At 33.3% G+C, this 15,036-nt stretch overlaps 1 protein-coding gene across 1 annotated transcript; it reads left to right on the top strand.

Annotated features, from left to right (window-relative positions):
• Window positions 1-1,708: 1,708 nt before the first annotated feature.
• Window positions 1,709-9,972, top strand: LOC127835834 (receptor-type tyrosine-protein phosphatase alpha-like). Its single transcript, XM_052362265.1, has 17 exons — window positions 1,709-1,799; window positions 1,983-2,251; window positions 2,557-2,644; window positions 2,842-2,915; window positions 3,045-3,081; window positions 3,277-3,374; window positions 3,646-3,771; window positions 3,895-4,049; window positions 4,162-4,297; window positions 5,303-5,428; window positions 5,572-5,632; window positions 5,817-5,890; window positions 6,044-6,166; window positions 6,262-6,387; window positions 6,579-6,718; window positions 6,970-7,105; window positions 7,235-9,972. Exons 3-17 carry the CDS (start codon window positions 2,635-2,637, stop codon window positions 7,328-7,330), a joined length of 1,518 nt encoding a protein of 505 aa, XP_052218225.1. The 5' UTR covers window positions 1,709-1,799; window positions 1,983-2,251; window positions 2,557-2,634; the 3' UTR covers window positions 7,331-9,972.
• The last annotated feature ends 5,064 nt before the right edge of the window (window positions 9,973-15,036 follow it).

Raw genomic sequence — 15,036 nt, 5'->3', positions numbered from 1 at the left:
TGCGTTCATAAGAAACTTAAGGGCGTTAAAATATGTCGTCTTATGAATGCACGTTGTTTGTTCAACTCACTTAAGATGTTCTATTTGTACATTCATATGATTAATATAGATCATTAAATATCTAATATCCTTTAATCTAAATCTTAATATATTATCATTCACTGCTCTATAAAGGTAACTTCCATTATCAATTTAATGCACTTTAAATGTTACACACACACACATACACACACACACACACACACACACACATATATATATATATATATATATATATATATATATATGTACATGTATATAAGCTGAAGTCATCTGCGTCTTATTAGCCATTTTTTCCACCTTTTTACTAAATGTCATAACTATAAGCAATCATTTGGTTCATACCTGCTTACATTCTTTGGAAAAAAGATCATAAAATTACAATTATGTTCAGTATGTGCTTTATATCTTTTGTTTAGCGTATGTTTGTATTGTCTTTCTCGCATATACGTGATAAACATGACTATCATCTTGACCCGAACGATGAAGGATAAAATGGTAAAATAATTGTTTTATAAAATGGAGTAGTTGCTACACCGAAAAACCATCAGCAGCATCGTGTTGTTGTTGTTTTTTGGAAATGTGTGAGTTTTGAATCTATGTCGCGCTATTTTCACGCAACATAAGTCTGTTTTGTATAACACATAATACGTGCTTATGTTTAAATAATTAATTTAACAGGATTGTATCTGAAAATGCTCATATCAAAACCCGTCCTGCATCGTTCTATTTTTTAAATATTGCTTTTTCGCTGTCTGGTGTTTGCTATCGTCTAGGAACAAAATACTTTTTGTCTGAACATAACCTTTAATAGCATGTGTACTTGGCCTTATGTGACAACAAGTTCTGCATTCATAGTAATTTCATACTTCATTTATTTTGGATATAATTAAATAATAACAACTCTGTACGGAATACTTACTAAAATACACAGTGCATAAAATTTAAATAAATGTGAGGCCAGTATCGGACTCTTAGTTCAAACAAAATAATAACAAAGTTATTTCAACTAGTGTTCAAACAAATAACTATATTATTTTTTCTCGTGTGGCTGTTCGTGTGTTCTTGTAATTTGTAAAATGCCATCTGACAGGTGATTACGATAGATCGTTATAGAATAGTTATGATGTTCGTGGACCAGCATGCATGCATGTAATAATTACAAATTACTCCGTTGTACATATTACAATTTCAACGCACTACACATGTTCTGTTTGTCTTGTTCATATGCAATTAGATGATGGAAGATATTCACCTGTGGCGGCTATTGGAGGTGGGGCTGGAGGTGGGATTGCGGCAGTAATTATCATCATTGTTGTTGTTGTTGTTGTTATAAGGAAACGTAGAAACAATGGTAAGATGCTTTTCGTTTTCGTTACGTTTGAACATTATTTCTAAAAAAAAATATGTATTTCATCGTGTCTTCATATAAGTAATCGACCGTAAGCTATATCAGAATACACAATTGGTTTTTAAACTTGTTTTATACCTATTTATTATTAAAGTATAGTTTTACACTTTACAGAAACAAAGATTGGTCATCCGCAAAGAATGTGAGTACCAAGCACACGTACTATTTATTTATTCATTGCGTCTATGCACTGATGGATTATATCCTTAATGGTGTTTGCATTTTTTACAGAGTTTACATTGAGAAAAAAAAACTCATTTTTGTGAAATCCTTTCTAGTTAAATTATTCTACCCGTTTGCTTTAGCTCCAAGTCTAAGAAAAAGCAAGATGCAGTGTATGTAAACTCCTGTAAGTATACTGGCTTCCGAATACTAGTCCGTGTAACGCATAACTGGATTGAAATAGTCAATTATTTGTATTGTCTTAACAAACACGCCTTTAATTTACTGTTGTTTGTCATTTTCAAAACTACGCATATTTTTTAAATTAGAAATGTTCTTCTTAAGCTAATTGTTTATTGTATGTACTTAGTGTTTGGGTCTGCAAGTGAAGAGGAAGTCAGAAAAGAAGCAACGGCCGGTACTATAAATGATTCAACCAAACAGCATGACAATAACAAATCATCGCCTCAATTGGGAGACGGACTACAAAGGACCCCGTCATTTGTAATTGTACATGAACCATTGTATGGAAATGCCGGTGATTTCACGTTGAAGATTCGGTCTATACAAATCCAGGAGCTTCGAGTCTTTACTTTGCAAAGTAAAAAAGACCCGACAGATATATTCAGAAATTTCTACGTAAGTGTAATTAACTTAACACCACTTTAACATTTGGTATAAACATAGCTATGAGTTGTGTCGTCTATATAGTCCGATTTCTAAACAATGCAATGAAAAATAAACAACCTGCGCATACATTCTCGTGGTTTCAAACTATGAGATAAATGGCTTACATATTTATATCTTTTCAAGTAAAATAATAAGTATTATATTATCATACACTTTTTGTCTTTCCGTGTCATTTATTTGTTAAACATAACTTTTGCGCGAAGCAAACGCTGTACTTTATAATTTTTTGTTTCTTTTCAATCATACGATTTTAGTCTCTGGACACAGGACTTAAATACGAAACGTCCGCTGCTCGTATCGAGGGCAATGTGCCGAAGAATCGGTACAGAAATATGTATCCTTGTAAGTTTATCTTGTTTGTCTGCGACTTCCCTATCCTACACTATTGTTGTAACAATTCATATCCATTGTCAATATTTTAAATAACGATTTTTTATGAATTATTTATATAGCCTTTTTAATACTAAATTTATAGCGGGATCTAAAAAAACAAATGAAAAGAAACTTTAATATGGCTTTATCTTGTTTTATGTTTGCAGATGACAAAAATAGGGTTGTTCTGCCTGCTATTGACGGTGAAGGATCCGATTTTATCAACGCCAGTTTTATTGATGTAATATCTTATATGTTCAACCAAGTTTTATTGATGTCATATATTAATAAAATATGTGTGATATTGCTGTTGAAATTGAAACCTTACTAATAACACATATGCAATCATGACCTTCATTATTACTTCCAGGGTTATGGCAAAAGAAAGAAATACATCGCAGCGCAAGGTAATACAAACATTGTTTATTGAGTCAGACATTAATACTTTTGGTAAGATATTCAATTTTAAAATATACATTTAGGTAATGTGATTTTCGACAGCGTTTCACATAATCTTAACGACTAATCTTGATGTTCAACGATTTTACTGTTATTCCATGACAATATTCTTCATACATTTGTAAGTTGACAATCTTTTCCAGGACCATTAGAACGCACGATACCAGATATTTGGCGCATGATTATGGCAGAAAATATAAAAGCTGTGGCAATGGTGACAAATACAATAGAAGAGAAAAAGGTATGTATGTGTGCGGGTCTTTTCCACATATTTAAAATAGAAATAAAAATAATCTCACACTTGAATAACAAACTAGTGTAAGTTGTACTTAAATATGAAAAATATAATAAAGACACAACGTATCTTTCATTAAATTCAATGAGCTTAAACAGGTGTTAGACGACTTATTAACTATAACTAACGTGTTCAAATGTAAGTGTGACATATAATTACCGACCAATTTAACAAAACCTCATATAAATTTCGTCCATATAATGATGTTATGTTTTAGCGGAAGTGCTACCAGTACTGGCCTGATGATACGCGCAACCCTTGCAAGCATGGACATTTAAATATATCATTGATTGAACAAGAGGACTACGCCGACTTCGTAATACGAAAACTTCAATGTTCACATGTAATATGTTTGCATATTATTTACACCTCCATTATGTTATATAGCTTATTCTTTAAACTTCTATTTAATGTTAATTGTGACATTTTGTTTTGTTTACAAACGATGAGTTATTTTTAATTTAAGGAACGGTCCAAGAAGGTGCACACGGTTTACCAGTGTCACTTCACTGCATGGCCCGACAAAAATGTTCCAGACACAGCTATATCGTTGTCACAATTCTGGCGCAAAGTGCGCTCTTTTGCCGACACTGTGACGAGCCCTTTGCTTGTACACTGCAGGTAATTGGAGTTTCCTTTGCATGATGGTCTGAGTTCAGCGTCATATTTAACAATAGTTTTATCATTTCAATCGTGAAGCTATTGAATAATGGTTACACGTGTAATTTCATAGCGCTGGCGTTGGGCGAACCGGTACCTTTATTGCGCTGGATTATCTGTACGATCAAGGGATCGCGGTGCGCGAAATAAACGTGTATGAAGCTGTTAAAGCACTGAGGGAACAACGTATCAACATGGTGCAGACAAAGGCAAGTAATTAGTTCATGTGATACATTTTCAGGCTGTCATCGATGTATTATCAACTACCCTTATTGTTGATAATTAAGGTAGCGCACCTCTAATGGGCACATATCCAAATATAATCTAATTAATTATTTTCTTAATCAGCATCATTTCACTGAACTACATGCAAATTTGTAGGTAGGCTTTCCATGCTTTTTTAAAAAAATACCGATTTTTTCAAAACCAGCCCCACGCTCGGCTTTTGTGCAGTTTATTTTCACCCCTGGGGTATATAAAAGTTCCATAATTCATTCAAATTTCCAAATATGGGCATGCAGTTGGTGTGTACAGATGCTGTAAAGGTGTTTAAAGTTTAAACAAGATGAAATAAGTATTCTTTTACAGACATTTATTTTTTACAAATTTTTATCTATGAAATGTAAGTGATTTCAGCCAAGTAAAAATTGGGTCGGTTAAAAACAAAGTGTCATAAAATTCAAAATAGTATCATTTAAGTCATATTTTAAACTTAGTTTTTATAGAAACACTATATACAGCAAAAATACCAAGAACTAGACAGATTTACCGTTTACTTTTTGAAATAAAAATAAAAATGCAACATGCGTGGTTCGTATTTTCAACAGTAAATCACCCAATTTCGCCATAACGTTGTTTTAATTTTAATAATTGAAGAATGTGCATAAAAATTGCAACATATTTAACAATAAATATAGCTTATATGCCATATTAAATCAAATTACGTTAGAAAATAAATAAAACGCGTCGCAAAATAGTATACGTCGTCGGCAGGATTCGAACCTGCGCGGGAATATCCCAAAAGATTTCTAGTCTATCGCCTTAACCACTAGGCTACGGCACCTAATAGTAGGCTCTTCAACCTTCGAAGAAATCGCGGGAAATCATTAGAGGTGCGCTACCTTAAGTGTACCATTTTTGTGACGCAGAACGATTCTATGGCTTATGAGCATTGTTGAAAAATATAGTATCAATCCAATACTCTTTTTAAACAGAACCAGTATCTGTTCTTACATGACGTTCTGTGTGAAGTATTAGATCCGATCGAAAAGGTTGTCCAGAACAAAGAATATCTGACGACATACTCCGTGATGAATAGTGGTATCGGCAACGAATTCAAGGTAAACCAAACTCAAAGAAATTGAGATAATGTGAAGAAATTAAACATAAAACCAAATTTGTATATATTATGTTGCGTGTAAATAGTAGGCATTCTTTTGAACAGTGCATTGTTGAATACTTATTGTTTTCTAATTTATACTAGCGAATACGCGAGGCCGAAGAATTTAACGCAACACAAGCCACTAACGAAACGCTTGCTACTGGTAAGAAGACAAATTATAGTTTGCTTTGCGTATTTGGTTTTCCGTTTGACTAAGCAATGGCCGGTTATATATAAAGTATATATAGTATGTGTATATTTGCACAACGTAGTCAACATGACGCGCAATATGCAACAATAAACATATCAGCCAAAATCTAAAGCAAGGGATCTGGTTCAATTTTCAGAAGATCGATTTATACCAATGCTGCTGCATTCCGCTACAGGAGATAGCAACTACATCAACGCAGTCTATATAAATGTAAGTTGTCCCAGTATATAACATCGAATATTACCAATAATCATTTTTTATTTGTAAACAAAAGCAAACATTGCCTTTGTAATGATAGTGCATGCATATGTTACATGAATAAATTTGTCAACATATTTTACATATTGCTATTGGCTATTACAGACATTCCGAGAACGGAACAAATTGATCTTAACACCTGGAGCCACAGACGGGAGCACAGACGTTGATTTCCTGTGGTTACTGCATGACTATAAACTTAAAACAGTCGTTGTACTTAATGAAAAGGTTTACTATGTTTTCATATCATGTTTCCCAATGTGAATTTTTACTGCAAATAAACATATCAGGACTGAGTATATTTGTTAAATACATTATTTCAGATGGATGCCTATATTCCCGATCAAGGCAAAAATACTGTAACCGGACCATTCAGTGGGAAACTGGTTTCAAAAAGCACACAAAGTCATTACGAGGAGCTAGTTGTAAAATATCAATATTATGCAGAGGTAGTAGGCTATTTACATAAATATTTCATTTTGTCTTAAACATAAACAACGTTATTCATATGTATTCATAAGTTTACCTAAACAATTAACCACAAAATGCCTTAAACTATGCTGCAATATAAATATAGCACGTTTTGCACTACAAATACGTTGTAATTGAAGTATGTTAACATGTTGGTTGTCGTTTTCAGCACGAAAGTTTTGATGTTCGATTTCTCCTCTTCTCGTCGTGGCAAAAGGAGACCAAAGTGTGCAAGATATCAGATATAATGCATTTGTTGATTGGTGCCCAAGACCTTACGACTGATTGTCCAATGGTTGTCCAGTGTCGGTAAGTGATGTGTTTTTACACATATTCATGTTTTTTTATTCGTCGTCAAATTAGACGGCAAATCGGAACACTTATTACGACCGTTGAAAAGTGTTCAGTACATGACACAATTTCATGGCTACAGTAATAGTGAGTGTATTAAACAGAAACATAAATTATTTCAGAGAATTACTTTTTTATTCAATAACAAATTTCCAAATAGTTATACATGTACTTGCTTGACCCAAGTTTGATTACAAATCCTCTTTCAGTGACGGATACACCCGCAGTGGTCTGTTCGCGGTTTTGTGGTGTATTGTAGAGAGGATTAAACGGGACGGGGAAGTGGCCGTGGCAGAAAGCGTTAGGATGGCCAAGCGTCGATGTCATCGAATTATTCCTAATGAGGTAAGTGTCTGTCTCACTGCTTAAATTAAACAAGTATATATTGAGGGAAATGTACACTGCTTTCTGACGTTAACGGAATACTTTGAGGATTCGTATTGTCCACACTCTTTCCCTGTTTTCTTATTCAAGGAGCAGTATCGGTTTTGTCACGAATTCGCAAAGCACTATGCGGATGGCTGCAATACATACGAAAATACAGAGGACGGAATCAGAGCAAAAAATTAAATTAATAACAACCTGCCCCTTATACACAAAACCTTTCTTGACATTCGTGAGTTAAGCACCGAACGGGTGATACAATCTATGATAATCATGAAATAGTGCAAATAGTGTATGTATAAAAACTAAAAACATTGCTTTACAGCAAATACTGTTCGTATTAAAGTGAAATTGTTTCGATACTGAGAGTTAATTCAATTATGAAGAAGAAAATACAAGAATTACGGGTAGAACAACACTCGTCAAAAGTTTGGCACCTTGATATAAATTATCAACAAAACATAATAGCCAAAACTTTTGAAAGGATCTGAACTTAAATATAAATACATGCTTTTTTTAATAGTTATGTTTATTAGCATAGTATAAATGTAATGAGGAAATTAAATGATAAATGCAACGATCGTTTATGAAAAACTTATAAAATAGTATCCCATGCTCGCAAATATTTTACTAAAATTCCATAAATTGTATTAAGTTGTATTCGTTTTTTATAGAAGTGATAGTTAATGTCAGCTTGGAATTGGTTGTCTCACTTTATCATTATTTGAACGAATCTGAATTATTCCTGGGTTATTCAAACTTTGTGTTTCTATATTAAATTGCTGTTGTTGGTTTGCAGTGTTACTCTTCGCATTATATGTTAAAAGTTGTTTTTCAAATAGTCTATGCAATGCTATTTATTAACAATAATTGATGTGATATATTTTATACACAGTCTCTAATTAAATGATTCCTACTATAAAGTAAAATTTTATTCAAATCGTTCAAATATGAATTTATATTTTTTTTAAATTCATATTTATTTTTTGTTAAATTAGTAAAGCATCGTTAGCCTATACTTGATATGTTATCTTTAAATCAATCAATGTTCATAGGTTTATATCTCCTATCAATTGCAATATTAATATTAAGACATGTGCATGATGAAGTACATTTAATCTGCGTGCGAGCATTCAGATGCGCTCAATCGGCAAACACATTTGTTCAAAACTTCCTGTTTGTAACTTAACTATTTTTAGATTTGAAAACTGTATTCATCGTTGCGTTATGACCCACACTTAAGACATGATTTATGCAGGCGATTGTAAAGTAGACACTTCCGCATGTAAATTAACCTCTCCGATATTAAGTTACTGAAGTATAATGTGATAATGGTATGAAGCTTACAGTATGAATAATATTAACCTTCATATCAGGAAGAGAAAAGATTCGTTGTTATATGTATGGCTGATCTAATGATCAACTTAGCAATCTACGTCGATTGTAGTGTGATAGCATAATTGTTAATATAATACATTAGCCAATGCTTTAAATAACCGTTTGCTTGTGTGTGTTTTTTTGCTATCCAGATTTAATCGTATTTACATGTTGAAGGATACCGTCCATCTTATATATACGTATGCGGTTCGTGCATAATGCATAATTGATTCGATACTTAATGAAAATAAAATGTAATGGAGTAAAGCAATTGTATATTTATGCAAACATTAATTTTCATTAAACGTGTAAATATTGTGTTTGTTTAAAAGACTAACTTGGCATTATTTTGTAAAACCCCAAAACAACGTATATCGTAGTCGCTTTGTCCGTCCGTCAGTGGGTGGGTAGCTCTATTGGGGGTAAAATGGATGCTCAATCGTCCGAAATCGTTTGCGCTGCATGTCTCCAATAAGGTTACTGTTTTACAACTTAGGTGGATCTTGATGTATCTGAGACTGTCATTCCCATGACAAGTCTATGTGCCCAGTACCAGTCACTCAACAATTAAATGTCAAAGGTCTTGCATGTCTGGTTTCCACGTTTATGGATGGATTTTGATATACCTGTAGTTACTTGTGAATTCACATCGACCTACATCGAGCTATTATGCCCTCGTAAATGTCAATTCTAAAAGGTGTTTTATCTTTAATATTTTTAAATGCTTAATAGATGAATTACGTTATAACTACAGACAATTATTCCACATGAACGTACCCTGAGTCGCAAACATTGCCAATGCATTGTAGGTAAATGTCAAGGTAAAAACTTCAGGTCGTGAACGTTGATGAAAGCTAGTTTCTTGTTAAGATCTTATAAAAGATTTATTACTTCAAAGTATTATATCCAGTTACAAATAAATTAATTGTGTATAATACCCAACGCAATCGGTGAAATGTTACGGTCATGGTTCAAGGTAAAATGACTTTTATTCATGATATTTGAAAATATTTTTATGGAATGATCATTATTAATCGGCAACTTATCACAGATAAGAAATGTGTATACTGATATAATGTGATAATGTGTTTTCATGGCATATATTTAACTTTTGTTGTTATGTTTCGATGCCACTCTCAGAGATGATATGATTCTTGTACAAATGTCACAAACTGTAAAAAGACTTGTTTACTTCATCTAAATTGTCATGTGTTTGTGTTTTGTAAATAGTGTATATGCTTAATTTGCACTTCATATGGTAACATACCTACTTACTAAATATTTTTGTTTATTTTTATTTTTTTTAAACGCTTAAATTTGTTTATTATGTAGTTGTATTAAATGAAGTATTTTAGCTTTCCTAAAATGTTAGTGTTGTTGTGTATATTCCCAGTTGTTGGTGAAATTCCTTATGCGGAATAAGAAACCGTTGTTCACGAATGGTCAGAAGAAGAAAATGTGGGAGTTTTTATTGTTATCAGAAAGTAAAATGTCCTTCTGCTACAAATTAATCAATGTAACCACGCCTCAAAAAGTGTTAATGCTGTTGTTATTGTGTATCGTACCCATTGCGCAATTAAATGATAATTAAATCGAGTTATTATAACCTTGCTTTTTAATTATAAAAAAAAATATTCTTTCAAATTGTATGGTTCTGTATAAGTTCCGGATTAAGTGTCAGGTTTGGGATCCCTTCAACCGGTTTACATCCTAAAGTTTTTGCGTTGACCGTTCCAAGTAGGGGACCACAGCTCTATTCATGATTGTATATTAAATGCAGTATTGAACGTAGTCTCGGCTATTGTAAGGGTCATCAATAATTTTGTCTTAAATAACATCGTCGGATGTTGCAAAAGTGTGCAGCCAGTCCGAGTCTCGATTCCGAGACCTCCCGCTATGAAGGCGAGTGCTCTATCGAGTTAGCTAACCGTACCGCTTACACAATCACCAATCACAGTAAAATTATGTACAGAGACAAGGACAAGAGTAACATTCTGATAATGTTTCTGAAGATTCGATTTATCTATACATTTAAGATAACACACAGTACTTACACCCGATGTCAGCAGAAATGCAAACAGTATGTACTGTTCAAAGCGCACTCATATGAACATTATCAGCTGCCATGACAAAGTGTGATTGAGCAGTCACTTCGGTATCGTCAACCATTGTGTTTGCTTTGCAGGTGATAGGAGATGCGCGCTCAAATCTTGTTAAATCAGGCCAAACAACTCAGGCAGGTGACATGAATAAAGATTCATGTGTATAATGGCAACTAAAATATTGAATGAATAAGCATTATAACACAGCGCTCGCTTGATCATATCCCGGATGCCCGCTCTTATATATTGATCAGCTATACAATTACACTGGCATACAAACCACAAAAGTATGTGATCTATTTAATATATTTCATATCAGATGAGAACATAATTCCACCTGCTTTACGAACTGTTTTTGCCCTAGATATATTTCAATAAGGCTGTGTCAATTTGTTTTACGAATCATATATTAATGACGATGGTTTATCGAACCTGCTTGCAGTAATATGATACATGATCATTCTTTAAGATTAAAGGCGTTTTTGGTGGCGAAATAAATTTAAGCAAACAGGCCATTTCGTACTTTTTTCTTATTTCGTACCCGGCGATATCTTAGTCTGGCAGGTGTATCACCAGCCTTCCATGAAGAACCACCTAAAACATGAACCTAACGATTAACCCATTTATGCGTAGTGGACTCTCCCATCCATCTAAATTCGATCAATTTATTTCCAAAATTAGGGATGTCTAGTATATTTATTTCTATATTTAGAATATTTGTTACAGAAATCCCTTTAAGCAAACAGTGCAGACCCTGATGAGACGCCGCATTTCATCTGGGTCTACGCTGTTTGCTAAGGCCTTTTTTTCTAGACGCTAGGCATAAATGGGTTAACTAAATATATACACAAACCGCACCTAATGGCACTGAATGCATAACGTGCTGAAGACGGAAGAGATATTTAAATCTGCATTGGCTGTTGAACCAACTAATTTATTGAAAAGGTTTTTGAAATATAAATAGCTGCTATTCAAAACATTGTTCCACCTTGTTGAACGCATTCATTTATGTAGTTGCAAATGAATAGGATCGCCGATTTCAATCCCGGACTTCCTTTTCAAACCCGGCAAACTGCGCAATTCAGTTAGCGGAAACACTACACCATAAGTTGTTGATACAGACAGCTCACTGTTTGCTTATTGAAACATTGTCCTTGGCCTAGTACAATTTTAAGTGCACCTGTTTTGGTTAAGTTATGGTTAAGTTATCAAAGTGTAGATAACCGCGATAGTTGTGGGTTTTTAACATTGATTGTATTCATGTATACCCACAGACTGGTAGACAATTTACGAAATCATGTATATTTAACAACTATATACGATCGGTGTGTGAATATTTAGAGTTTAATAATAAAAGGATCATTTCAAAAGAGGTTGCATATAAGGGGAAATAACCAGACTATCCAGAACTTAATTGCAGTCTGCATTTATGTACTCCTGGTCATAAAAGGTTGTTATATTGCAACGGGAGATGTTAACAAAGTGACGAAATTTCAATGGAAATTGATTTTTCCAGATTATATAAATATTGAGTGGAATAGCACTGCCGTAAAATATCATGAAATTCATGTACCTATTTTCTAAATGAGAAATCATCAATTGAACCTATATATAATGTATATTTATAAGCGAACCGTATACACATCGGGCTTTTAAGGCGTTCGCCTTTTGACCCAGAAGTACTCGTTAAATGCGATGTCATTTAAAAGAAAATTGAGTGTTTTTTTTCTCGAGTTTATGTTAATTGCTTATAAATAATCGATGAATTCACATCGATGAAATCAAGGAAATGTATTTAATAAGCAGATCAAGAGTCGAGATAGAAGATGTGACTTATGATAGAACGGTTAAAATGCGACAAGCGACATTCGCTCTGTCTGGTCTAAAGCTACCCTGTTAGCTTTTACGTCTGGTCACGTTTCGTGGTCTGATTTCTAAATAATAAATAGAAACTTATTTCACGGCTCTTGATTGATATTGAATGTTTTTGCTGTTAAGCACATAATTAAATCTGTTCTGTACAACAAGTTTTTTTTTTAATCGGGTTAACTATCGATTTTTTCTACACACTGTGATTGTTATCAAATTCTATCAATAACATATTATATAATACCATGCAGTTATTAATAGATTATTATCAAAATATGAATCAACAATTAAAAGCATAACATAGATGTATTGACACATATCATATCATAGAAATATATATGATATATATTATCTTATAGTATCTATAGTATCATCTCCAATAATCAACAACGCACGAGAAGTTTGTAATTGTAAGATGCTTCTACAAAAAAATTGACATTACCAATGGAAGGGAACTAATTCCAATTTAGATCATAACTCACTTCTCAAAGTGATCTCCCCGCATGACTTTCATAATATCGCAACAAGTCGCTCTGTTTACGTTCGTGGAGCGTTACAAATTAAGGGGGCAGGGGATATATTTTTGACCAAATTTCGAGTTCCGAAAGGCCGCAAACAGTCAAATCCATTGCATCAAAACAGAAAGTGACACAAGAAAGCCTTTTTGTGTCAGTGTCATAGCATAGGCAATATACATTGAAAATACAACCAAAGACAAGGCTGGCTTCTTCACTTGTGAAACTATGGCCCTTGATCTTTCCCCCCACCCACCTCATTTTTAATGAAAAATTGAGAAATTTGACCCATTTCATGGCATGCACAGAACATTCAAACAGAATGCAATCCTAGTTTTGGCTACATTACTCACTAATTTCATCCCTGTGCTTTGTTTATTTGCCTAGAAAAGTGTCTCCCATACGTTTAGATTTTTCACAATTTACCTTCAAAATTTTGTTCTGTTTCTGCAGCGTGAAATATTGACTTCCGACAAAAGTGAAAACCTCCTTTTTGAAGATTCAAAATTTCCTTGCTAGGGAGCTGTGGCTAGTTGTAATGTTTTTTTCCAAAATTTTGAGACATTCTTTCTACAACCTAACACAAGAAATACATCTTATAAATACCTAATTGATTTTTAAAGACCATAGGTAACACCTACCCTAAAGATATGTAATTTTCATGGACCCCCCTTTCACTGATATATCCCCTGCCACCAAACTATGTTCTAATTTCTGTGCTGTTTTATTTCTATTCATGCGGATCTTGAACATATAGATTTCTATATTTATAAAAAAATGCAATTGTTGAATGTTTGTGTCCACTTCAATAGTGTAGTACGTCTGCATGAAAACAATTGAATGTTAAAGAGGCACATAAAATATAGAATAACAGGTTACTGCCTTATCTTTTTGTAATATATCAGGCAATGCTTAGAATAATATAACGGCGATGCTTGCAGAGGGTGAGGATGAGCGCTCTAAAACCGGTTTAAACCAACAATGCTTTTAATATTTGTAAAACATGTTTTTTTGCTGTTTGTGTTGCATTTTGTGTTACAAATATATTACATCTTGGTATCACATTGTTTGTTTTGGTGAATCTGATTCGATTTTACTAAAAATGATTACTTTATAGTTGATTCCGAGTAATATTACCTACCTTCTATCATCGACTGATATAAGAACTTCCTGTTGAACTGGGAAATAGCACATGCCACGAGACTGACACAAACTCTTGGAACAATTGACTAGCGTAATATTCCTTTTATTATATACAACCACTAACGAAAACAGTTAACAATTGTATTTTTTTGCTTTAACAAAATTGACAAAACAATGACTAAAACGGTACGCCAGAGTTTATTTAAGACGCGTATGAATACAGTTTATGTAAATTAACGTGTAAACTTTTGAACCTGGAAAACACAGGTTTCCGACACGCTTACCTTAATGACATCGTTAATCCAATTTTTTATAACAATTAAGTTGACAACTTTAATCCAATGTTTATAACAAAAACGTTGAAACGATATGCACTTCCAAGTTCCACTTCTATCCTTCCATGTCTTTATCGAAACTTAGTTTAAACCACACTATTTTATTGTATACCTATCGAAATTTACATTTATGCATGATTAACACACACTCCGAAATACGTTTTGCATTCGTTCGATGTTTTAAACAAATAGTTTATTGTTTAAAAACACCACGTCCGACATGTCCTTAAATTCCAGAGAGTTTAAATAAAACTATTGTGTTTCGTCACAGAAATGACGTCACCCGATGCACTACGTAATATATTTCGTAATATAAAATAGAGGTTTCCTATTTTCGGTGCGCGTAATGTGACGTCATTAAATGGGTCGAAGAAAGTAGTCCGGCTAGTATGGTAATACCGAATCGGAAAAAAGAGAGTAGCATAATACGGGATTTATTTCAACGATTGATACAACCTGTATTTTGTTAAAAGCATTAAACATGTATATAATAAATTGTTTTATATCCACGATTAAAACAACAACAAGCAAAATCATACAAATAATACATG

The sequence above is a fragment of the Dreissena polymorpha genome, chromosome 6, assembly GCF_020536995.1.
Source record: "Dreissena polymorpha isolate Duluth1 chromosome 6, UMN_Dpol_1.0, whole genome shotgun sequence".
Classification (NCBI taxonomy): Eukaryota; Metazoa; Mollusca; class Bivalvia; order Myida; family Dreissenidae; genus Dreissena; species Dreissena polymorpha.
The sequence above is the reverse complement of the archived record's forward strand: the minus strand, read 5'-3'. Positions and strand labels throughout refer to the sequence as shown.

Bases quoted from the DNA above. Each gene is read 5' to 3' on its own strand.
- LOC127835834 (XM_052362265.1), top strand. The intron at 4,298-5,302 runs GCAAGTAATTAG...CTTTTTAAACAG, and splicing joins TCAACATGGTGCAGACAAAG to AACCAGTATCTGTTCTTACA. The intron at 6,388-6,578 runs GTAGTAGGCTAT...TGTCGTTTTCAG, and splicing joins AATATCAATATTATGCAGAG to CACGAAAGTTTTGATGTTCG.